This window comes from Pristiophorus japonicus, chromosome 4, assembly GCF_044704955.1.
Source record: "Pristiophorus japonicus isolate sPriJap1 chromosome 4, sPriJap1.hap1, whole genome shotgun sequence".
Taxonomy (NCBI): Eukaryota; Metazoa; Chordata; class Chondrichthyes; family Pristiophoridae; genus Pristiophorus; species Pristiophorus japonicus.
Window position 1 is genome coordinate 275,423,926 of NC_091980.1, and position 25,844 is coordinate 275,449,769.

The 25,844-nt window shown below is 43.9% G+C and overlaps 1 protein-coding gene across 3 annotated transcripts in view; it reads right to left on the bottom strand.

Annotated features, from left to right (window-relative positions):
- itpk1a (inositol-tetrakisphosphate 1-kinase a) overlaps positions 1-25,844 on the bottom strand; it is a 315,124-nt gene that overhangs the window by 50,871 nt on the left and 238,409 nt on the right. For 2 of the 3 annotated variants that reach the window (XM_070879505.1, XM_070879507.1), the window contains 4 exons: positions 24,578-24,743; positions 19,125-19,192; positions 17,098-17,260; positions 7,977-9,127 (listed from right to left, as the gene is read on the bottom strand). In XM_070879505.1, the coding sequence (XP_070735606.1) occupies positions 8,811-9,127; positions 17,098-17,260; positions 19,125-19,192; positions 24,578-24,743 (714 nt within the window). In that variant the 3' untranslated portion in view covers positions 7,977-8,810. Of the gene's footprint in view, positions 1-7,976; positions 9,128-17,097; positions 17,261-19,124; positions 19,193-24,577; positions 24,744-25,844 lie in introns of those variants that run through there. The other variant, XM_070879506.1, reaches the window with a different exon arrangement.

Sequence of the window (25,844 nt, forward strand, 5' to 3'; positions counted from 1 at the left end):
TATAAAACGTGGGTAAAAATGGAAGGCATTTAAAAAGTACTATTTCTAACCTTTAGTGTCGATACCTTTCTATGAAAGCACTTCATTCTGAGTAAATTATAAGACAAAAATTACTGGAACAAATGAGACCATATTGTATTTGAGCATATTACAAGTCTCTATTGTCGATTTTAACAAATTCAGAAGGTTGGGGAATGGGCAGGGCCAGGGAAGGAACTTGTTCAATCCCTCCCGACTTGGAAACTGAAGCGCAATTCTTAGCCTCATCCAACATTCATTGTGCTATCCCTATCGGGAAGAACTCACATTCATGGATGACATGCTATTCATGGAGTGGTTTGGATGATGTTGGTGGAGAAGTCAATGAAGTGGTCCCTTCTGGCTGAGGATAAGCTGGCCGCTGGCAAAGCTGCATAGGGAAAGTGAGGGGAGAAGGAGCCAATCACTCATTAAGGCAGCTTGGAGCTGGCGAGCCAGTCCCTGTAGCTCGTGCAACAAGCCAATGGTTTTCTTCTAAGGAGAGTACAAAATACAGCAGAACTACAAACTGCTACACACTGACCCAGGATTTGAAAGCTGCAGTATACGAAAGGAAGTGATTGACATTTCCCCATAACTTTCTAAAAACAGAATTCAAGGGTCTAGCAAGTCAGTCATGAATAATTCCAATTTGCCTTGTGTAATCAGCTGATACTATTCCCTCTATGGAATGTTCTTCCCGCACCTCGAAGTGCAGTGTCACATTGCTCAGTGAGGAACACATGAGTTTTAAAGTCACAGTTCCTGCAAGCTACTGGCCAGACACGAAAACAATTCAATTATAAACTGCCTTGAAACAAGCTCTTAATGCAATAAACTGAAAGAAACCACTTCATTAAGATATGCAATGGCGACTTACAACTCACTTAGCCATTTGCCCCTTACCAGTCATAACGCTCTAAAGTGCCACCTTATTGTTTAATAGGTATTTCGCGAAAGTTGAATAACTTGTCAGTTTTTCAGAATGTGCTGTCTAGCAACACTGGAAATCCCTGCAGGCACATTCCTGCTGCTGGACCATATATTAGATTTTCTAAGTTACGGTTTGGCAAAGGTAAGAATTGAAAGTGCTTTACCTGAAAAAAGTGAATTTCACTATTTCCAAATAGTGAGCTAAGCTGTTCCAAGATTCAGTCGACAAAAAGAGAACAAGGTGGTTACTGCAAGCTAATGTGACTTTAAATTGTAGACAATCATTACCAGGCACTATTGGTTTCCAGTCACTTTATCTGGACTGTAAAAGCAATGCATCAAACTCATGAGTAAATCCTATTTTCCATTAAAGATGTATACATCAAGCAGATCCACATGGAAGTCCAGTCACTGAACGCCTCATTTCTAGTGACTCTGAAAAGTTGAAAGATCATATGCAACTTAGCAAATATTTATGACTGGGATCTTACTTTGTCTATTTCAAGACAGCAGAGTATTTACATGGATGCACTTTTAAAGAGAAAATACCTGGAAACATTCATTCTATCTGCCTCATGGCTCAGCGCATGAGGGCATTGCCATTTGTGTGACTGGGCTATATACACAGGAAGGTTTCAGGTTAGGTCCTTGGTATATGCTAGGGGAGTGGGGGAGGCTGGGGGTGGGTGAGGTGGGAGTGGGTGAGTGGGGGGAAGTGGGTGAGATGGGAGTGGGTGAAATGGGAGTGTGGGTGAGTGGGGGGGGGGGAGTGGGGGAGTGTGGGGGGGGGGGAGTGGGTGAGTGTGGGGCGGGAGTGGGTGAGTGTGTGGGGGGGGGAGTGGGTGAGTGTGGGGGGGGGGGAGTAGGTGAGGGGGAGGGGGGGTGAAGTGGGTGAGTTAGGAGTGGGTGAGTGGGGGGGAGTGGGTGAGGTGGGAATGGGGTGGTGAGTAGGAGTGGGTGAGTGGGAAGGGGAGGGGGAAGTGGGTGAGGGTGAGTGGGGAGGGGAGGGGGAAGTGGGTGAGGGTGAGTGGGGAGGGGAGGGGGAAGTGGGTGAGGTGGGAGTGGGTGAGTGGGGAGGGGCGAAGAGTACAATTGACTTTAGTGTTTTTGAGAAAGAGGCTGGAGGAAACAAACACAATGCGCCAGGATTTCTATTAGTGACCCTGCAGGGACTTCCAATGAGAAAAGAACTGGGCTTGGCTGTGAAGGTCCACATGGTTGAATGGCCCACAGACTTTTCGAACCAAAAAACTGTACAGTACATAGAAAATATTCAAATGCAAAAGAGGAATGTTCTTTACTTCGCTTTCTCAACCATCACAATAATGCTACTGCTTTGAACGGCAAAACTAAAGCCTCCATTTACCACAAACATTGGGATTCATGAATCATTTGGAGTGTGATGATTACCGTAACAAGCCACCAATCAATTTTAATACCAAATTTAATCCAGCCTTCCCTGCTCCTTCTCAAACCTCCAGAAATGAGACTACTGTAAATGTATGTACAAAATCCAGGTCGTATTTGAAGCTTCAAGTAGGAGGCATTCAAATGTGGGCTGACCTCAAAGTTCAGCATAATTCACATTAAAAAACCATAAGGGATGTTATCTTTTGAAGCTCACAGAATAATTATAGGTCAATAATATCTCAATGCATAACTCTTAAGGAGTCAAATGGTTATCTACATTTTATGGAGTTATTCTAGTTTTTTTTGAAGTAGTTCCAAGAACCCAATTTGGATTTTTTTTAAATAATAAAGAACACTAGAATACAAAAGAAAATATTTTTCAATAGAACAAAAATTGTTAAAACAAAAATAGAACAGGGTGTCTTTCCTATTCTCTTCAAAGAATATTTTTACCATTGTGTAACTGGATGAGATTGCAAACTAAGGTTGCAGTCAAACTGAAAGAACAACCCAACCCCAACCTCAGTGTGTTAAAAATGCTCGCGATATATCATGGCTAATTTCTTGGTGATTATACTTTATACTGGAAGCACTTCATATAGAAAACAAAATTTACAGTTTACAGAAAAGCACTTCAGTGCTGCTTTACACGGATGGTTTTGCCTTGTTTACTTGACTCTAAGTAATGCACATTTCCTTGTTCATCGCTATATGCTTGCACTCTGGTGTCATTTACATATTATAGTAAGACTCTCGTGCTCATCTCTCCTTTTCCTCCCCCCATCTAATTTGCCCTCCTCTGTTCCACAGGCTGTATCGGCCCAGTCGCTACCATTGTTCTCAAAGTGGTCGTGTCCGTAACCTTGAAAATGGACAGATATACTGAATAATGCAACATTTACAAAATAAAACACGCTGTAAAACAAGGTTTAAGAATCACGTTATATACATATTTCCTCTTACCATCAACTACACTGAATTGAAACAACTGATTATGGTTAAGATGTACAACACAATCATCACACTAGAAAAATCAAAGTCAGGGCTGAATTGTATCGAGAGGTCTGGTCCCTTGAAGCCCTTTTAAGATACACAATAATTAAAGTCAGTTTACATCCCAAAATGCAACTGACGTAGTTACAATATTTTAATTGGTCTGCTATTGGTCATTGAACCATTGTCAACACCCAGAACTAGAATTATTATTATTTTTTTTAAATTGTGCTGAATGGACTAGCTGAGGGGTAAAATCTGAAGTATCATTCACATGAGACAGTTAAGTTGCTCTTCATGCAATAAAATTAGCAGAATAAACAGCAAATATTTTTGGTTGTACGTAAGCAGCAATTGTTAAAAAATAAAATGGATAAATTAATATACAATATATTTTGGTGAAGCTGTGTAGACTATGATAACTGGTGCCACAAAATATATATTACATAAAATACATATTATAGACTACACACTCCACTGGTCACTAGAGTGCACAACTTAAACAAGTACCTTCCCATTGCACAATATTACCAGAAAGCTTTGGGTTATGTCACCATAACAACTAGATGGACATAGTGTATTAAATTTAGTCCATTCTGTCTAAATCAGTGCTAAGAACTACTGAGGTTCAGATAAATGTAGGTTTTAAAGCCAGGAATTTGTTGAACAAAAACAGGAGCACTCTTTTCTTAATGGACGACACCAAAGACATCAACTTAAAACATTGAGAGGTGCAGCCTACCCCACAAAGACCTCGGGATTTGGGATAATGACTAAAAGTGTGAAATGAGAAAATTGTCCCACTGGGCACATAATGAATAGGGATGGTGACATGCTCCCAGTCTTCCATGCAAGTATATTTCTACAATAGTTTAACTGAATGCATTCACTGTAGTAGTACTAATTTATTTTGCAGCACTTACGTTCTTGAGTAAAACCATTATTCTTGCATAAATTTAAAGCATTTAACCTTGCTATTTTTATGAAAATACTATGGATTGGTTGATATTCAATAAACAAGGTAGTCGAGGAAGGAGTTCTATAAGAGAGCACTGGCCATCCAAAGCACAAGGTCCTAAATGCAGTCTCCAGCCAACTGCCATTCCAGCTAATTATTGGCTGAAATTTGCCAATTCTTTGCCAGGTTCTTCCCCCCCCCCCGCCCCGCCAACAGAAAAACCGCACTCAGCAACAGATTGAACTTTCTCATAAGGGTAAGGAAAACCGCACCCTACCCACCCCCCCCCCCCCCGGCCCCCGCTCGCTCGCATAGAAACCCAGTTGAATTGGCAACAGCTGAGAAAAGCTGGTACTGATTCTCCACAACAAGGCATCAGTAGGGAAACTTAAAACCGGGAGGAAATGAAGGGGGAAAATAAAACTTAAAAAAAAAAAATTGTACCTTGCTGAACGTGACCTTGTAATGAGCCTCCCAACTGCGGGGAGACAAAACGTACATCTATCTATAATATCTTAAATTTGTTATGTATGTCAAATGGGGAACAAAGAAATGGCAGACCAATTGAACAAATACTTTGGTTTTGTCTTCTAGAAGGAAGACACAAATAACCTTCCGAAAGTACTAGGGGACATAGGGTCTAGTGAGAAGGAGGAACTGAAGGATATCCTTATTAGGCGGGAAATTGTGTTAGGGAAATTGATGGGTTTGAAGGGCGATAAATCCCTGGGGCCTGATAGTCTGCATCCCAGAGTACTTAAGGAAGTGGCCCTAGAAATAATGGATGCATTGGTGATCATTTTCCAACAGTCTATCGACTCGGGGTCAGTTCCTATGGACTGGAGGGTAGCTAATGTAACACCACTTTTTAAAGAGGGAGGGAGAGAGAAAGCGGGTAATTATACACTGGTTAGCCTGACATCAGTGGTGCGGAAAATTCAATTATTAAGGGTGAAACAGCAGCGCATTTCGAAAGCAGTGACATGATCGGTCCAAGTCAGCATGGATTTATGAAAGGGAAATCATGCTTGACAAATCTTCTGGAATTTTTTGAGGATGTAACTAGTAGAGTGGACACGGGAGAACCAGTGGATGTGGTGTATGTAGACTTTCAAAAGGCTTTTGACAAGGTCCCACACAAGAGATTAGTGTGCAAAATAAACACATAGTATTGGGGGTAATGTACTAATGTGGATAGAGAACTGGTTGGCAGACAGTCGGGATAAACGGGTCCTTTTCAGAATGGCAGGCAGTGACTACTGGAGTGCCGCAGGGCTCAGTGCTGAGACCCCAGCTCTTTACAATATACATCAATGATTTGGATGAAGGAATTGAGTATAATATCTCCAAGTTTGCAGATGACACTAAACTGGGTGGCGGTGTGAGCTGTGAGGGGGACGCTAAGAGGCTTCAAGGTGACTTAGACAAGTTAGGTGACTGGGCAAATGCATGGCAGGTGCAGTATAATGTGGATAAATGTGAGGTTATCCATTTTTGGGGGCAAAAACACGAAGACAGAGTATTATCTGAATGGTGGCAGACTAGGAAAAGGGGAGGTGCAACGAGACCTGAGTGTCATGGTTCATCAGTCATTGAAAGTTGGCATACAGGTGCAGCAGGCGGTGAAGAAGGCAAATGGTATGTTGGCCTTCATAGCTAGCGGATCTGAGTATAGGAGCAGGGAGGTCTTACTGCAGTTGTACAAGGCCTTGGTGAGGCCTCACCTGGAATATTGTGTTCAATTTTGGTCTCCTAATCTGAGGAAGGGCTTTCTTGCTATTGAGGGAGTGCAGCGAAGGTTCACCAGACTGATTCCTGGGATGGCCAGACTGACATATGAGGAGAGACTGGATCAACTGGGCCTTTATACATTGGAGTTTAGAAGGATGAGAGAGGATCTCATAGAAACATACAAGATTCTGACGGGACAGGACAGGACAGGTTAGATGTGGGTAAATTGTTTTCGATGTTTGGGAAGTCCAGAACCAGGGAACACAGTCTTAGGATAAGGGGTAAGCCATTTAAGACTGAGATGAGGAGAAACCTCTTCACTCAGAGCATTGTTAACCTGTGGAATTACCTGCTCCAGAGAGTTGTTGATGCCAGTTCATTGGATATATTCAAGAGGGAGTTAGATATGGCCGTTACGGCTAAAGGGATCAAGGGGTATGGAGACAAAGCAAGAAAGGGGTACTGAGGGAATGATCAGCCATGATCTTATCGAATGGTGGTGCAGGCTCGAAGGACCGAATGGCCTACTCCTGCACCTATTTTCTATGCCCTCTTTGTTTGGGTATCACCATTCACTGACACGCAGTTGTGCCTGCAGACGCACACTTCTATCACTAGATGGAGCTCCTTAGGTACCAGAAGCTGAAGATCCCTATACCTCTTCATACCTCTTCCTCTGGGGCAAATTCGCTTTGCAATAAACTGCAGCACTTTAAATTGCAGCTACCACAGCTACACTTACACTGATGGGATATCAAATATGCCACCTTCTGGTAATATTGCTCATGAAAGTGAATCTCAACAAACAAAACAAAATGTTCTTCGTTTTTTTTAAATAATTGCTAAATGCCCAATTACCTTTCAGTAGTTTATATTGAAGAATGAGCAGTGCAATACAGCCCAGCTGATGCATTAAGGCAGCAAGAAAATCACTCATCGATCTCACGTTACTTCTCATACAACGAGACAAGAGAGGAAATACACAGACACACTAAGAAGGCTGCCTAATATCTAGTGCACTAAACTTAATGTATTGTAAACATATTTAGGCCTGGTTTCCATGGCACTCTCAACAGGAACAAGTCCCATTTATAACCACCCACGTGGCTCCAGGCGTAGGCTTGTATTTAAGGGCTGCAAGAAGGATAGTGTGGTCTAAAGGTGTAGGTTTTTACAATAATCTCAACAAAGCCTTCCTAAGCCGCTGAATCAAGTGAACTGGAGTGTCTATTAAAGCAATATAGTAACCTAATAATGGTGCCGATTTTCTATCAGGTACACGGTCTTAAAAGTTTGACTTTAGGTTTTAAGTACAATGCACACCATTGCGACACATTTAAAAAAAAACCTCAACCAGTATCTCTCAATTATCTTCATACATAATCACTTTGGATTTGAATCAAAAAAAATATGGATTTTTATTTTGTGTAAAAGAAAGGGTAGTTCAAGGAGCACTGAATGCATGAAATTGTGAAATTAATAAAATAAAATGGCCACTTACCTTTGGTTTCAAGAGGGTAACATTCCCCTGGTTAATTTTTGCTTTAGCGTAGCAAGCACTCAAATAATCTACCTCTGACTCTTCCCTTTCCCATTTCATTCTAAAATTGCCTAAACTCGGGTTTACTGGCGAGCGGCATTGAAACCACAAGTCTCTGTTTAAATACTGAAGCCCTCTCAACATGGGGCAAGAACTCTTGGTGCTGACTTGGGATACTACCCATCCAGCGCTTGTAAACTGCCAGCCTGTAAAATGAGCAAAAGTACGTCGCAAATTCCTCGATGCTGCTTTTTTCCCCCCATTTTCTAAGAACGATAACCAAAGGATAAGTAATGACTATTTGTAAAATTGAGCTGTAAGCATCACCATCTATAGATACAGTGTAAAATAGATGATGTTTTACAGCTATTTGCACAGAATTTCATTCACACTTTGGTTTCAAATGAAGAGATGTATGAAAGTGCAATATTGGCACCTATTAAATTGAACAACAAATAATAAGACTACAAAGTATACTGCATCATCATGTCTCTGTTCTTGGGATTTGTGTTGTGCATTTTCATAAGCCTTTAACTGCCCTGCCTTTTACATGCAAACACGCTGTTACTTGGACACAATCTCACTTTAATATGCATCAATATTCCCTCAAACTATACTTTCGAATTTCATTTGAAATGCAAAACATTTATTCACTGAGAACTATTCTCGCTAAATGAAGCCCACAGCATATCCTGTTCTAAAATCCAACCAGATGCTTGCAGATTGACACAACAAATCTCACTGGAGTCTAACAGACTGTAAAGTCCACAGAACTCTCAGTGTCCTGCAGTTTCTAAAAGGAAACTACAAGACCATTTTAAAAAGGGCGCAAACCATTTGGGTTCTGTGTGCTGGTTGAGGTGAAGTGTCAAGAGGGAAGAAAGATGCAATGCCTGAATACGCAGGGCAAAAGGAAGGATTCCTGATTAACTGAATGAGCCACTTGTGATTGATTCCTGTTGAGAGCATTAGTAATAGCTCCATGTATGGTAAAAGCCCATCAAAGCAATTTTTGCCAATGTTAATGTTTAACAAGAATTAGATTGAGTATCCACACTTTATCAAAGGATCTGCAAACTGCTCATCAACACCCTTTCGATACTCTGCTCCAGTCTTTGTGTCAATCTGTGAAGTCATTCAACAAAACATAAATTGTTCCATTGATTTAAGAAAGTGGTTCATGTTGATCCCCATTAAAGATTGGGTTTGGTCCAGTGTTCTCAGTGGTTATTGTGAGGAAGCCTTCGTTGCCATGGGAGCAACACAGTTCTGAAAGTTGGGTGGCAAAGCAGAATTGCAACTTAGTCGTTGGTGCTGCAGCCTCTTGCTATTGCTCGGGTCATCTTCCACAAGCCATGTATCTTTTGTTGCCATGGCCACATAGCCTGAAGCAGCAGAACAGGCCCGGTCCCCACAAATGCTCGTGGCCTGCTCAGCCGCCTTTCCGATCTGGTTGAACTGAGGCGATTCCGGGTTTTGATCTTGCAGAACACACTGAATGTGGTTTATTAGCTCTGTGAAGAACTCTGGAACACCTTCGTATCCTGCAACAAAGTCAAACCAGTCATTTGTTTTGCTAGAAATGCACACGTACAAACTTTTTGTAAACAATGCGAGAAACTGATTTTTTTTGTCAAAAAGGTCACAAACACTGAACCATGTCTTCTTGGGGAACCTCCTGTTCGCATAACTCAAGGGCTTAGGATTGGTTTGATGGGCATAATGGCTTTTTCTAGTCCCTAATTGTTAATATCACTGGTCTGGACATAATTCACTATTTATGAATAGGTTCGAAGTCTCTAGGTTTGAAGATCAGTAATCACCAATTGCAAGCACTAATTAACTCTCAAAGACTGTTACTTTCCAGCATTACCATTGCTACAGTTGGAGCTAAACACTTGAAGAGGTTTACTCAGCAGGATTCTTACCACAATTATCTCTGGACAACATCATTCATGCCAAGCAGTCCGTACAGACATAGTGAAGTTCTTCATGACTCTCCACAAGACGAGTTCCTGATTTCAGCCAGCTGATCTTAAGGTCAGCCACACGGCATTTTCCTCATGGGTCAAACCGAGAGCTGGAGCAGGTCGATCCACAATGGAGGGTGCAGCACCACTCCATTGTCGAGAGGTCAATTAATCGAACAACGTTTAGAAAACTTAGAATACTCTTTAGGGGAAGGCTAAAATGTCATTATTAACAAAGTCTCCCCTATTTACACACACAGCAGCCAATCGGAAGTCGGATTCTGATGGATGCAAAACCCTTCAGATTATTGCCAGTACTCCTTTGGTTTCAACCTAATAGAAACACCCTTTTTGTACTCAGAGTACTTCAGGCAGAATCCAGGCTTTAATCGCATTGAAAGGTCTTGCTTGAATTAGATCTTTGTAAGAAGACAAATTAAAATCACACTGCCTTTCGGGACACTTGCCCCCAATCCCACCATATTAACTTTTTAAATTACTAAACTTTTTTATCATGTCACATATAAACATGAAAGGTTAAAGTTCACGTTGCACAACTTTGTACTGAAATTTTTCACGGACGTGGTGCAGTAATATTAAGGTGGGAGGACATATCTTATTGTTATTGGAACGTTTTGTTCGTGCAGGAGAAACATGATATGGAGAGACTGAATGTGCATCATTCACTATTCAAAATCTACTGACAGCTACAAGATCATATGTCACACCCCACAGAAAGGAAAAACTAACAGCGTTACAAATGTAGCACTTACCTCAAAAAAATATGTTCATTATCAACGTGACGCAAGGAGTTGCGGGATGGTTTTCCGTCAGCGAGCCAGTGTTATTTTTACTTATGATATTGCATGTGCCTCCCCCGCTCCCTCTGCTCCCCCAGTGGTCACAGAGCTTTCAGCCATCTGGGTCCTCCACGCAAACTTGCTCCCCGAATCCCTCCAACCTCGGTATAAAAAATGGGAAATAGGGGCAGGTGTAGGCTATACGGCCCCTTGAGGCTCCTCCACTCGCGGCTGTATATCTCTCCTTTTTTTCTCCTTAGTAAAGCACTTTGGAATGTTTACTAAGTTGTTTTTGCAAACTCGTTCTCATCTTAGCTGGCCAGCTTGAGTTTTCTTTCAGCAGTTTATGACACAATCTACACCCTCCGATTGGAGTCTTGTTATGTATTATTATGTTATGATCGTGGAGCGACGTGATGGGGCCCAGGAGAGGCGAGAGTTCAGGGTTCAGAAGAGGTGAGGGCCCAGGGGCAGCACGGGCCAGCCCACACTGCGATGTGTGTGCGCACTAGGACTGTGCAGCAGAGCAGGTCTCCAGTCGTCTCGGTTAATCCTTGCCACTGGACCAAGACCTAGCTCTGTCAAACACGTGTGGTGGCTGGTGTGCAACGGGTACCACATGTTACAAAAATCCACGTACAAGCATCTTCCACCCGTCAATATGTAGTATCATTGAAACACCTGTGAACTCATCCCTTTTTGGTGTGGAAGCAAGTCATCCTCGATACAAGGGACCGCCTATGATGATGATGTTATGTAATACTATTATAAAAATCTTGTGTCTTGTGTGAATCCAGTGTTGTGTGATATTTCTGTCATTGTATGGCAACAGTTCCTTTGACCAATCCATGGTTAGTCCCACAGCCCCACTCTTTCCCTTTCTAATTGCAATTTATTTATCCTTCAAGTATTTATTCAATTCCTTTTTGAAGGCTTCTACTGAATCTGTTTCCACCACCCTATCAGGGAGTGCGTTCCGAACCCTAACCACTTGTTGCGTAAAAAAAGTTTTTCCTCATGTCGCCTCTGGTTTTTTTGCCAATCACCTTTGTTTTTCTACTGGATGAAGTGACATCTGCGAAAGGCATTATAAGCAGGAGATGAAAAAAGAAGAAGAAGCATTTGCCATAAGCTGGAATTTTCTGGAAAGCGGCTATAGTTGGGGGCAGGGGGGCTCCGATGCGGTCTGGAACCTGGGAGGCCGGGATTCCAGCAGCACTTGCCCACTTTAAGGGCAGGCCTGGTTTGCAGGTGAGGCCTTGGTTTCCCATCCTCAGCCAGTCAAATTGAGAGGGTAGGCCTGGGGGCTGCAGGGAGGGTTCGTGTGAGGGCTGGGTCGGGCTGTGGATCGGGTGTGGGGGGGGGGGGGGGGGGGGAGGGTGGGGGAAGACAACCGGGGATCGGGGGCTGGGCAATGGATCGGGAGGAGAGGATCAGGGATTAGAGCCAGGGAAAGGATCGGGGGCAGATATGGGGAAAGTGAGAGAGGATCGGGGATCGGGCCGGGAGATGCATCGGGTGGTGGTGGTGGGGGGGGGTGTGGTCATGAAAAGATGGGTGGGGGGAGCATGGAGAGAGCATTGGGGGTGGCGAGCAGAGGATGGTGGCCAGCCTCAGGATCATGGTTTGGGGGGGGGGTGCGGGCGAAGGCCTGGGGACATGATTGGAGGCCTTGTGAGGGATGGGTAGGCAGGGACCCTGGATCCAGGAGGCAGATGTAAAGGCACTTGCCTCATGGATCCAGCAATCCCTGCCTTGCTTTAACTGCCAGGTTTCACGAAGTTCAACACAGATAAAGGTGAGGTGTTACATTTTGGTAGGAAGAATAGGGAACTCACTTATTACTTGGAGGGCGCGAGTCTAGGTGGGGAAGAGGAACAAAGGGATCTCGGAGTACAAATACACAAATCGCTAAACGTTGCGACACAGGTTAACAAGGCCGTAAAAGAGCAAACCGGGCACTAGGGTTTATTTCTAGGAGGTATAGAATTGAAAAGTAAGTTACGCTAAACCTGTATCGAACCTTGGTTAGACCACACTTCTGGAGTACTTCGCACAGTTCTGGTTGCAATATTATAAAAAGGATAGAGGCTGTGCAATAGTGCAGAGAAGATTTACAAGGACGATACCAGAAATGCGAGGTATACATATCAGGAAAGGATGAAAAAGCTAAGGGGCGACTAATAAAATTATGAAAGGTTTTGACAGAGTGGATACAGAAAGAATGTTTCCACTTGTGGGGAAGAGCATATCTAGAGCCCATCAATATAAGTTAGTCACCAAGAAATCCAATGGGGAATTCAGAAGAAACTTGTTTACCCAGAGAGTGGTGAGAATGTGGAACTCGCTACCACAGGGAGTGTTTGAAGCGAATAGTATAGATGCATTTAAGGGGAGGTCAGACAAGCATATGAGGGAGAAGAGAATAGAGGGTCATGCTGATAGATTTAGATGAGGAAAGATGGGAGGAGGCTCGAGTGGAGCATAAACGCCGGCATGGACTGGTTGGGCCAAATGGCCTGTTTCTGTGCCGTATATCCTATGTAATCCTATGAATTGTGTACAACCCGCCCATATGAAGTGAAAAACAAAATAGAGGTTAGAAAAGAGACTTCCAGACTCATTAGAATATTTAACTTGATGTTCCACCTTCTGGGAGCGGGTTGGTTGCCCGCCCCGCCTCCATTAAAACCGTATTTGGGCAGGTTGCAGGTGGGATCAGGTTGAGAATCCCAATTTTAACAATTTAACTGCTCTCACGCTCCAGACCTACCTTTTTTTTAGGATAAAATTCCATGCCATAGTGTTGTATAAAACTGAAGTTCCCAGTAACCTAAGATGGCCTGTGCTGGAGGGCTGCAGTTCTTCAAAGGGTGGATGTGAAGCTCGAAGATACACAAGAGTGGGATCTGTTCATGCTCTACAGAAAGTGATAATCACCGAAGGATCGCACTATTGTGTTCACATATTGCAGTAACACCATGTTTCCGAAGGATTTCTGTGACAGTGGGACTGAACTTCAAGAAAGCCTACAGGATGCAAAGCAATATCATCCTCTGACACTCAATTCAGCCTTAAATCAATTTATATTCTCTGGAATAAACTGCAAAATGAAGCATCGATAAATCCATTGTAATAGGCCCACTGCTGCACTAAACATTAGACCCTCCAATGCACAATTCAGGGGTAAACCGTTACGGTTTAAGACTGGAAATTTTGGGAGCTAAACTAAAACTACGTTACATCTGAAATAGTGCTGAACAAAAGCATTTTAAATATCTTAAATCGATAGGCAGCTGCAGGTATTGCCACTTATTAACGACATTTAAGAAAAATGTTTGGACTGAATCGCAGGACTATGGAGGGAAGCTGAATAGATGGATGCATTCGGTAAAATGCGTGTCTGAAGGTGGAGGTGAATTGCTTCAGTTGGGGCCTGGAATTCAGAGCTCCCACTGGAACACACAGTCACAAGGAGTCAGGGTCACCCTGTAGGCAGAAGCCTCTCACAGCAAGCGACGAAGCTCATTAAAAAAGGACCTGCAACATTCCGTCTCTTGCTGCTAACAACTGCATGGCCCCAAAAGCAGGAGGCTGTCAGTTTGACAAAAGCTGTGCAACAATTTTGGAACACACTCACTGCTTTCAAAGGCATTACCTAAAAGCCTTACACACACGCAGGGAACTGGCACTGCACCCTCGAGAGTATTATTTCAGCTGGTATGAAAATGCATTAAGGCAGCTCGCACACAATGGGAATGACTGCACAGCTCGAGCCTGTTTATTTCCTGTTTCTCAGGGCTTATTCAATGTTTCCACAGCTAACACTGCAGAGGTCACATCAGCTGCTAGTCCATGGTGGATTCATGTTGATTCTAAAAGTGCCAACAGATACAGAATTGGATACCTTGCACCCCAAATTTACAAGGGAACTGCATTTAATTTAACTGTGCAATCTTAATTAATTGTCTGATAAAGGAGGCTTCTGTTTACTCGCCACTCTCTCTCTCTCTATTGTATCAATAATGGAACATTTTCAAACACAAGGTATAGTCATTAAAATTAATTAATTCAAATGTTCTAGGCAACTAGTGCTTTGAAGTCGCGTGTAAAATCTATCTGAATATCAAAGTGACTGGAATAACAAAGACAACAGTAACCTGTATTCATGTAGCACTTTTAGCTTAAAAAATGTCCAAAGGTACTCTACAGACAGACGCATAGAAAACAGATGTGAAACAAGAAAGCGGTGGGGGACGGAAATCAGGAGGGTGACCAAAAGCTTGGTCAACGAGACGTTTTGAGGTTGTTTTTAAAGGAGAGGGAGGTGGAGAGACAGAGGAGGTGGCAGAGAGGCCCTCATCCATGCCTTTGTTACCTCTAGACTTGATTATTCCAACGCACTCCTGGCTGGCCTCACACATTCTACCCTATGTAAACTGGATCCAAAACTCGGCTGCCCGTGTCAGATTTTGATCACTCTCCTATGAAGCACCTTGGGATGTTTTACTACATTAGAGGTGCTGTAGAAATGCAAGTTGGTGTTGTTGAGATATCTTAACTCGCACCAAGTCCCGTTCACCCATCACCCCAGTGCTCGCTGACCTAGCAGCACTGAGCCCTGTGGCACCCCACTAGTCACTGCCTGCCATTCTGAAAAGGACCTGTTTATCCCGACTCTCTGCTTCCTGTCTGCCAACCAGTTTTCTATCCACATCAGTACATTACCCCCAATACCATGTGCTTTAATTTTGCACAACAATCTCTTGTGTGGGACCTTGTCAAAAGCCTTTTGAATGTCCAAATACACCACATCCACTGGTTTTCCCTTGTCCACTCTACTAGTTACATCCTCAAAAAATTCCAGAAGGTTTGTCAAGCATGATTTCCCCATCATAAATCCATGCTGACTTGGACTGATCCCGTCACTGCTTTCCAAATGCGCTGCTATTTCATTGTTAATAATTGATTCCAACATTTTCCCCACTACTGATGTCAGGCTAATTGGTCTATAATTACTCATTTTCTCTCTCCCTCCCTTTTTAAAAAGTGGTGTTACATTAGCTACCCTCCAGTCCATAAGAACTGATCCAGAGTCGATAGACTGTTGGAAAATGATCACCAATGCATCCATTATTTCTAGGGCCACTTCCTTAAGTACTTTGGGATGCAGACTATCAAGCCCCGGGGATTTATCGGCCTTCAATCCCATCAATTTCCCTAACACAATTTCCCGCCTAATAAGGATATCCTTCAGTTCCTCCTTCTCACTAGACCCTCAGTCCCCTAGTACATCCGGAAGGTTATTTGTTTCTTCCTTCGTGAAGACAGAACCAAAGTATTTGTTCAATTGATCTGCCATTTCTTTGTTCCCCATTATAAATTCACCTGAATCTGACTGCAAGGGACCTACGTTTGTCTTCACTAATCTTTTTCTCTTCACATATCTATAGAAGCTTTTGCAGTCAGTTTTTATGTTCCCGGCAAGCTTCTTCTCGTACTCTATTTTCCCCCTCTTAATAAAACCCTTTGTCCTCCTCTGCTGAATTCTAAATTTCTCCCAGTCCTCAGGTTTGCTGTTTTTTCTGGCCAATTTATATGCCTCTTCCTTGGATTTAGCACTATCCTGAATTTCCCTTGTTAGCCATAGTTGAGCCACCTTCCCCGTTTTATTTTTACTCCAGATAGGGATGTACAATTGTTGAAGTTCATCCATGTGATCTTTAAATGTTTACCATTGCCTATCCACCGTCAACCCTTTAAGTGCTGCGGCAATCAAGAGGGAAGCAGACTTAAGAGGAGAATTGCATTCAGCGGAATGATTATAAAATTCTTCGACTCAGGGAAGAAACCTGGACATTTACCCATGTCACTTTGTCCTCACTGTATGCTCTAAATCCGTTGGTAAGCCAAGCTTACCAACAGCATGGTATAAACAGAGTTGAAAGTGAATTTGAAGTGACAAAAAGTATTGGTGGCCAATCCCATGCTGCCTGCCTGCTTTGGTCCTGACTGCAACCATAAGGATTTTTCACATTGCCGTTGATGTGTCTCCCTTTGTACGGATGAAAAATGTGACCTCTCTTTAAAAAAAAATGTACATATGCCAAACACCCTAGCTGCATGTTGGTGTGCACACAAGCACTTTTATTTTTCTAACAAGTATAGGTCCACATTGTATCCTCAAATAGCAGCCATATGAAACTTGTACGTTTACTTGTAGGCAGATAGAAGCAGAATCAGACAGACTGCCTATTTTTAAACATGGCCATCTTTTTCTTTCCTGGGTTATTTGACCTCTCGCGCCTTATAAAAAAGGATGATTTCACCAACAAGGATACAAGCTTGAAACAATCAAAGCCTCCCTTCAGTGTGCAGTCTTACATCGTATTTACAGCACCAAAACAGGCCATTCAGCCCAACCTTTCTGCTCCACATGAGACTCCTCCCACCCTACTTCATCTAACCCCTTCAACATATCCTTCTAGTTCTTCCTCCCTCATGTCTTTATCTAGCTTTCCCTTAAATGCGTCTATCACGAGTCCGAGAATTTGCCGATTTGATTCCACTTCATACGAGAAATTCAAATGCCTAGAAAAACACGAGACACATTTCCCGCATGAAATACTGGCACTTAGAAAACTTTGCCGAATCACTGGACTCTCGTGTAAACTGGGAACGTTGGCGATTTGGTTGCATCAAGCTGAAATGTGTACCTTAAAAGGAGCAAAACCAGCTGTTTACCTGGGAATGCATTAATATCAATGACAGCATGCTGGCCGGTCTGGTTATTGATGATTACGTCAATGCCAAACAGGGATATGCCAAGTGCTTCACGCAATGTCCTGGATATTTTTCTGATGACTTCATCGCTTGGGGGCCGGAAGACGCCTTCCACCACATCGAGCTGGAAAGAGCACAAAGAACCAGTCACCAGAGCTTCAGAGTCAGTCAACAGGAACCAAAACTTTCCTGACACAATTCCACATTGACAAACCAAGTATATACAGCACTTTTACACAACAGAGGGTGTCTTATGCAAGAACAACCAATCACTCGAATAAGCAGCTTGAAATGCCATTATTTTTACCATGCTACTGGTGAGACAGCAAGCAGATGAATTAGCAAAGCTTAAAGAACCCAAAGGGAATTAGGCAGAGTCGTGAATTTGTACAACCCCAGCCACGAGGCCACTTCTGGATTTTGAAAGAAGTATTTCTCGATCTATAGCACTGGAATCAAGGGATTTGTTTCCATGAGTGTAATCAACCTTTCGGAGACCAGAAACAGAATAAACGACAATGCAAGTTTTAAAATTTGGCTATGTCAACTGTTTGTGCTGTTCGCATTGAAAGTAATATTCATTTTAATTTCCTCTTTATTTGTGGCTTTCTTTGTCCCTGTAATGGTTTATTTAAACATCCCAAATCTGACCTTTTTGATTTTCCCATTGGGGACGGTGAAATGTATAACTGCTCGGTATATCAGAACAGTTAAATAGTTCACAACTCATCTGTACAAAGTGCTCTGAGCCTCTTTGTCGCTCAGCTGATTAAGTGCCACTTCACGCAGTACAGAAGATTCTTCCAACAACCCAATGTAATGGCTGGGCGATTAGCTTCCAGTGCAACCCATCAATGGTGACATTGAAACAGTCCATATAAACACTGCAACTGGACCAGAATTACACTACTCCTGTTCAGCAGGTGAGCCAATGCTTACCTGGTCATTTTGCTTTTCCCCAGCAGCAACCTGCCACATCTTTCAAAAGAGAACTCACTGGCAAGGCCCTAGCAACCAGCAGCAGATTTTTAAAATAAAAGTTTCAATCCCATTATATTTTTGGTGCAAAACAGGGAGAAGCACAGGAGCCTATCTACGGGCTTTCCGTCAGTTCTAAATGGCCATTTCTAAACGGCAGTGGAAACGGCAGTGGAAAATAGTCCCCTCTTGGCCTTCCAAATTGCCATGAGCCTGCAGGCAGCCAAAAGCAGTCAGAACAATACAATAAAGTAACAGGCTTGAGGAGCCCAGCGTCAGCAATGGAGAAATGGCTTCCACTCCAAACTAGAACGAGTTGCAGCAAAATCCTTAACTGATCCTGTAATCCCAGGAAAGGTACTGTTACATAGAATGGCAGCTTGACCCAGCATGTACACTCATTCAGTTGCTTATCCGGTAGTTTGGCAAAGGGATCAGAAAAGTTGCAGCCTTTCTGGATGATCTCTGTAGGCCTGCATAGTTACTGCCTGGCCTGCGATTCGTAGGTCAAACAAACATGTCATGTCAAATCCACAGGGCTCCTTCGAAGAAATGAGCACTGGTGCCCCTTGGGCTTCTTTGCAAAAGGACGCTTTTAGATTGTGGCAGTGCCGAATACCAACGGCCAACTTTCCTTTGCATCCAGCTAGGCTACGACCACATGAGTTTATACATTGACAGGGGTCCTGGCGACAATACAAGCATGCTGAGGCTTCTTTACAGCTGGGCTCACAAGCGCCATGTGGCTGAAGGTCCTGTTAATCTTTGCGTCTCCAGGTAGGAAGGTAACTACGGCAGGTAAATAAAGTCTAATTTTTTCCTCGTCCCGTCCCCGCTCCTCTCCTCCCAAAAAACAATTTTATTCATTCTCAGGGGAGCTGTGGTATGAGTTAAACCAGAAAGTAACACTGTCGTTTCATCTTTCACCAGCATAGCTTCCCCAAAGAGAAGCACAGGGCAGAGTGATTGACTTCAAAAGGAAATGCAGGAGTTCAAAGGTTAGTACTTACTGCTGTTAAATCAGACGAGGACTCCGGTTTTGAGACGTTGTGACTGTTGAAGAATATTGTTTTTCTGTCTGTAAGCAATAGAAAAATGACACAAATTAATGTCTACACAAAACCCTTTAAAGGCACAGTACCTGTACATCAGATTTTTTTTTAAAAAGGAGAGAATATAATTGTTATGTATTTATGCTTGGGGTCACCAGACACCAGGGTCGCCACTGTCGGAGGTCATCGGGCTGTACGCGCGCGGTCACTGGTATATAAGCAGGGCTACCATGTCACACGGGTTACTTTGGGCGTGAATAAAGTTGGATCAGATTTACACCCCGAGGCAGTTTACAGTAACAAGTCTTTTGAGTCATTACATTTGGCGACGAGGTAACTTAAGAACCTTCGCATGTACAATGGGCACTATTGGCATTCTGGAGATATTCACGGATGTCGAGGAGTGGGTGGATTTTATCGATTGCCTGGATCAGTATTTTGTGGCCAACAAAATGGAGGGAGAGGCTGACGCAGTTTGGCACAGAGCGGTTTTCCTCACCGTTTGTGGTCCAAAGATTTATGGCCACGAAGAATTTTTTCTCGCCTTTCCGTCCAACGGACAAAGAATATGGGGATTTGTGTGCTTTGGTGCGTGACCATCTTAAGCCATCGCTTAATCATCGCAAGCTATCGCTTCTACACGCATGTCCGTGCTGAGGGCCAGGATGTGTTGGGATTCGTCGCTGAGCTGCGACATCTTGCTGAGCCGTGTAAGTTTGGGAACGTGTTAGAAGACATGCTGCGAGATTTCTTCATGATAGGCCTTCAACCATGATGTGATTCTTCGGAAGTTACTGTCCGAAGAGAAGCTGGATTTGAGCAAGGCCATCACGACTGCCTAGACATGTATGACGACTGATGATAATTTGAGGCAGATATCATCGAAGAGTCGGAGCTCCACGGCAGGTACTGTAAATGAGATTGTGTCGTCGTCTGGCAGAGCTGCTTATGGCAGGGCCTACTCGACTGCTTATGTGCAACCTGTAGCTGCTCAAAGTCTGCCAACAGGTACGAATCCAATTTCACCCTGTTGACGTTGTGGGGGCAATCATCGGCATCATCAGTGTCGGTTTAAACAGTACTCCTGTAATGGCTGTTCGAAAGTGGGGCATCTTCAGAGAATGTGCCCACAACTGAGCAAGCGTCCTGCCGCTCATCACATTGCTGATAATGACCAGTCCAGTGTTGGCCCGGATACACAACCCGAGGAGGAAGTGTTTGGTCAGTTTTTGGGAAAGAGCCAGTCGATAATTGTTAATGTGAAGCTGAATGGCGTGCCTGTATCAGTGGAGCTGGACACGGGTGCGAGTCAGTCGATAATGAGCCAAAGGACATTCGACAAGCTGTGGGACACTGAGGCGGTGAAGCCTAAGCTGAGTCCAGTCAATGCCAAGTTGCGTACTTACACTAAGGAACTCATACCGGTGATTGGCAGTGCAGTAGTCAAGGTGTTATATAATGGTATGGTTCATGATCTTCCATTATGGATCATCCTAGGCAATGGTCCAATGCTGTTTGGCAGGAATTGGCTCGAGAAAATCAAGTGGAATTGGAATGATATCAAAGCGTTGTCATCGGTGGATGACACTTCGTGTGCTCAAGTGTTGAAGAAGTTTCCTTCTTTGTTTGAACCGGGCATTGGTAATTTTACTGGAGCCAAGGTGCAGATTCACCTGGATTCTGATGCAAGGCCTGTTTATCATAAAGCTCGGTCTGCTCCCTATATGATGAGGGAGAAGGTTGAAATTGAGCTTGACAGACTCCAACGTGAAAGGGTCATATCACCGGTCGAGTTTAACGAGTGGGCCAGTCCTATTGTTCCTGTGTTGAAGAGTGATGGCACTGTCAGGATTTGTGGAGACTACAAGGTTACGATTAACCGATTTTCGGAACAGGATCAGTACCTGTTACCGAAGGCTGATGACCTGTTCGCCATGCTAGCTGGTGGAAAGTCATTCACTAAACTGGATCTGACGTCGGCCTATATGACACAGGAGCTTGTCAACACTTCGAAGAAACTCACCTGCATCAACACCCACCTGTCTACAACAGGTGTCCTTTTGGAATTTGTTCGCTTGCAGCCATATTTCAGAAGCATATGCAGAGTCTACTGAAGTCCATTCATAGAACTGTCGTGTTTCAAGATGACATTCTGGTCACTGGTCGCGACACTACTGAACATCTGAACAATCTTGAAGTCGTCCTACATCGTCTGGACAAAGTGGGACTCAGGCTGAAACGTTCGAAATGTATCTTCATGGCACCTGAAGTTGAATTCCTGGGAAGGAAGATTGCTGCTGATGGCATCAGGCCTACTGATTCAAAAAGCAAGGCCATCAAAAATGCACCCAGGCCTCAGAATGTGACGGAGCTGCGTTCATTCTTTGGGCTACTCAACTACTTTTGGTAATTTCTTACCCAGATTGAGCACTTTGTTAGAGCCACTGCACGTGCTACTCAGAAAAGGCGACAACTGGGTCTGGGTGTGTCTCAAATTAGAGCCTTTGAAAAAGCTAAGAATCTGCTCTGTTCAAACAAGTTGCTTGTTCATTATGATCCATGTAAGCGTCTTGTATTGGCCTGTGATGCTTCATCATATGGGGTTGGCTGTATATTCCAACAAGCAAATGAGTCGGGTAAGCTACAACCTGTTGCGTATGCTTCGAGAAGTTTGTCAACAGTGGAAGAGCTTACAGCATGGTAGAAAAAGAAGCTTTGGCCTGTGTGTATGGGGTGAAAAAGATGCATCAGTACCTGTTCGGTCTTCGTTTTGAACTCGAAACGGATCATAAGCCACTCATTTCATTGTTTTCAGAAAACAAAGGTATTAATACCAATGCATCGTCCCATATCCAGAGGTGGGCGTTGACATTGTCTGCCTATGTTTACGTTATTCTTCATAGACCTGGCACTGAGAATTGTGCCGATGCACTGAGTCGTCTGCCATTGCCCACACCTGAGGTGGAGATGCCTCAACCTGCAGATCTACTGTTAGTAATGGATGCTTTTGAGAGTGAAGGACCCCCTGTCACTGCTTAACAAGTTAGAATCTAGACCAGCCATGACCCTATATTATTGGTTGTGAAACGTTGTGTCCTCAGTGGTGATTGGTCTGCAATACCTATGGAAATGTGTGATGAGACCAAACCTTACAACCATCGCAAAGATGAACTGTCCATTCAGACAAATTGTTTATTGTGGGGCAATTGTGTCGTCATGCCTAAGAAAGGTAGAGAAAAATTTGTAAGTGAACTGCATAGCACTCATCCTGGTATTGTCATGATGAAAGCCATTGCTAGGGCTCATGTATAGTGACCTGGAATTGACTTTGATCGGGAATCATGTGTGCATCAGTGCAATACTTGCATGCAGCTAAGTAAAGTACCAGCGGAATCTCCGCTGAGTCTTTGGTCCTGGCCATCTAAACCATGGTCAAGGATACACATCGATTTTTGGGAAAGATGTTTTTTGTTGTGGTGAATGCATATTCAAAGTGGATAGAGTGTATTATTATGTCATCCAGTACGTCTACAGCTACTATTGAGAGACTTCGTGTCATGTTTGCTACTCATGGTTTGCCTGACATTGTTGTGAGCGACAACAGATCATGCTTCACAAGTCTGGAGTTTCAAGAGTTCATTAAACTCAATGGTATTAAACATGTGAGGTCAGCCCCATTCAAACCTGCTTCTAGTGGTCAGAGCGTGCTGTTCAAACGATCAAGCAGAGTATGAAATGTGTAACTCGGGGTTCACTGCAGACTCGCTTGTCCGGTATACTGCTCAGTTACAGGACCAGACCTCATATGCTTACTGGGGTCTCCCCTGCTGAACTACTGATGAAGAGAAGTCTCAAGACCAAGCTCTCTCTTGTTCATCCGGATTTGAATGATCGTGTTGAAAACAGATGTCAAAGTCAGCAAGGGTATCATGATCGTGCTGCTGTGTCATGTGACATCTCAACGATCCGGTTTATGTACTGAACTATGGTCAAAGTCCAAAGTGGATCGCTGGTACTGTTACAGCCAAGGAGGGTAACAGAGTGTTTATTGTCGTGCTCAAGAATGGGCAAACATGCAGGAAACGTGTTGATCAGATAAAAGTGTGGCACACGGATGACCTGGAACCGCTTGAGGAAGATGCAGTCAGTGACCAACCAACCAATGGTCATTCATCAGAGGACTTTGCTGTCATTATTGAAACTGGACCTCCAGTCCCTGATGTGGTCATTACCACTCCCATCAGATCGGTTACTCAGCCTTCAGTCACAACTGATTCAACGCTCGCCTAGAAACATATAGAAAATAGGTGCAAGAGCAGGCCATTCGGCCCTTCGAGCCTGCACCGCCATTCAATATGATCATAGCTGATCATGCAAACTCAGTACCCCACCCCTGCCTTCTCTCCATACCCCCGATCCCTTTAGCCATAAGGGCCACATATAACTCCCTTTTGAATATGTCCAACGAACAGGACTCAACAACTTTCTGTGGCAGAGAATTCCAGGGGTTCACAACTCTCTGGGTAAAAACGTTTCTCCTCATCTCGGTCCTAAATGGCTTACCCCTTATCTTTAGACTGTGACCCCTGGTTCTGGACTTCCCCAAAATCACCTAGAACTGAAGTTGAACTGAGACGGTCAACTCGTGAGCGGAAAGTTCCAGACCGTCTTAATTTCTAAAAAGACTGATATTAAGATCTTGAAAGGGAATACTGTTATGTATTTATGCTTGGGGTCATCAAACACCAGGGGGCACCACTGTCGGAGATCATCGGGCTGTATGCGCGCGTGCGCGGTCACTGGTATAGAAGTGGGGGTACCATGTCACGCAGGTTACTTTGGGTGCGAATAAAGTTGGATCAGGTTTACACCTGAGGCAGTTTACAGTAGCAAGTCTTTTGAGTCATTACATTCATTACAATAATGTATTCTAATCTCTTCAAGGATTTTGACAAAACTATTAGCCGATCGATTCAACTCCTAACCCTGCTGACTGTGCGGGGCATCAGGGCATCACAAGTATTTATCACTGAGGGATTGAGTATGGAATGAGGCCAAAGCATTCCTGACACTATCCTCCAATATTGAGGGCGTGAGGCCAGGGTAAGAACGCAGCATTCCAGACACTTTCCCTGGAGTTTTCCAATTTAGGGATGGACTGGATTTCACCTGCACTTAATGTGAGATGTCCATTTGATGGTGTAAATGTGGCATGATGCTTTCTGTCCTCGATACTGGGCCCAATCAGGGAAAGGATGAAGTTCAGTCTAAAACAAGGCCCATGGTTAATGGGCTGCAAGGTTCGACAGTCGAATTGGTTCGGACAATTTACGAATGAGGAACACAAGGCGTGCTCGAGAGACCTGCGGGCCGGAAGTGGAACCTCTCACCAGATCTCTCCGGTAACTAACCTGAAACGCCAGCAGAAAAATTCTTCAGTGACGGCCGCTCAACCACGGTGTACGACTCTCCAACAACGAACACTTTGTAGAGAACCGCGTTGTGGTTTATAAAGCTCTGGATGACACACTGTGGCTTTATGTCTTTCAAACCATCTTCACTGAAAATAATGGCCATCTGTGGAAACAAACAGTCCGTATCATATATAATAAATGGACCGTCTGCTACTCTTAGCTCATTCGTTCTCCAGATCTCAAATCTATGGACCTTTGTACCTTTCTCAGTCTTTCCTACTTCTTACAGTCGTCAGGCTTTTATTAATTACCATCAACTAAGCATCATTTCTGGATGCATCTCATCTGTTCTCAACCTTGGTTATGTCTTACACTTTTGGTTTTAGCTTTTTGCCTGGGTTCCTTATTAATAAAAATCATGGTTCACAATTAGGAAAGAAAGAAAATGTATATATTGCCTTTCACGTCCCCAGCACGTCTCAAACTGCTTCTCGGCCAATGAAGAGCTTTTGAAGGGTGGTCACTGTTGTAATGTAGGGAAACATCAAATTTTCCACAAGGCAAGCTACCACAATCAACCCTAACCCTAACTAAACCAGACTAATCTGTTTTAGTGATGTTGGCTGAGGTGTAACTATTGACCAGGACACCAGGATAATCCCCCTGCTCTTCTTGGAATAGTTGCACGGGATTTTTCACCTCCCTCTGAGGGGCAGACTGGGCTTCAGTTGAATGTCTCATCCAAAAGACCACCCATTTGACAGTGCAGCACTCCCTCAATATTGCACTGGAGGGTCAGTCTAGATTATGTGCTCAAGTCTCAAAATTGCCCACTGCCCGAAACGAGTCTCACCTGCCATTTTCGAAGTGCATGGGACGGCCAATCGGGAGAAATTCAGTGCTTTGTGCTTTTTTCTGAAGCACGGGTAAGGTGGCCTCATCATCGAGGTGGAAGTGGGGGTGGGTTGGAGTAGTCGCCACTAGCGGGACAGAAGTGGGGACGCTCCAAGGCATCAGCGCCTCACTGATGACGTCATCGCGCTGGCACGTCACAATGTCCCTCCCCATCAGTTAAAGGGGAGGGCCGCTGCGAACTCTGCAGCCACTTTAGTGGCAAACACTGGGGCCACCAGGGAGGCTTTCGGCCAGACTAGTGGCCTGGCACCAAAGAGGGGGGGTGCCAGGCTGCTCGTTTGGGGCCCGGCCGAAACCGCGGCCATAATTGCCGGCCCAACCTGGCAGCCAGCCAACAAAAAAAATAACG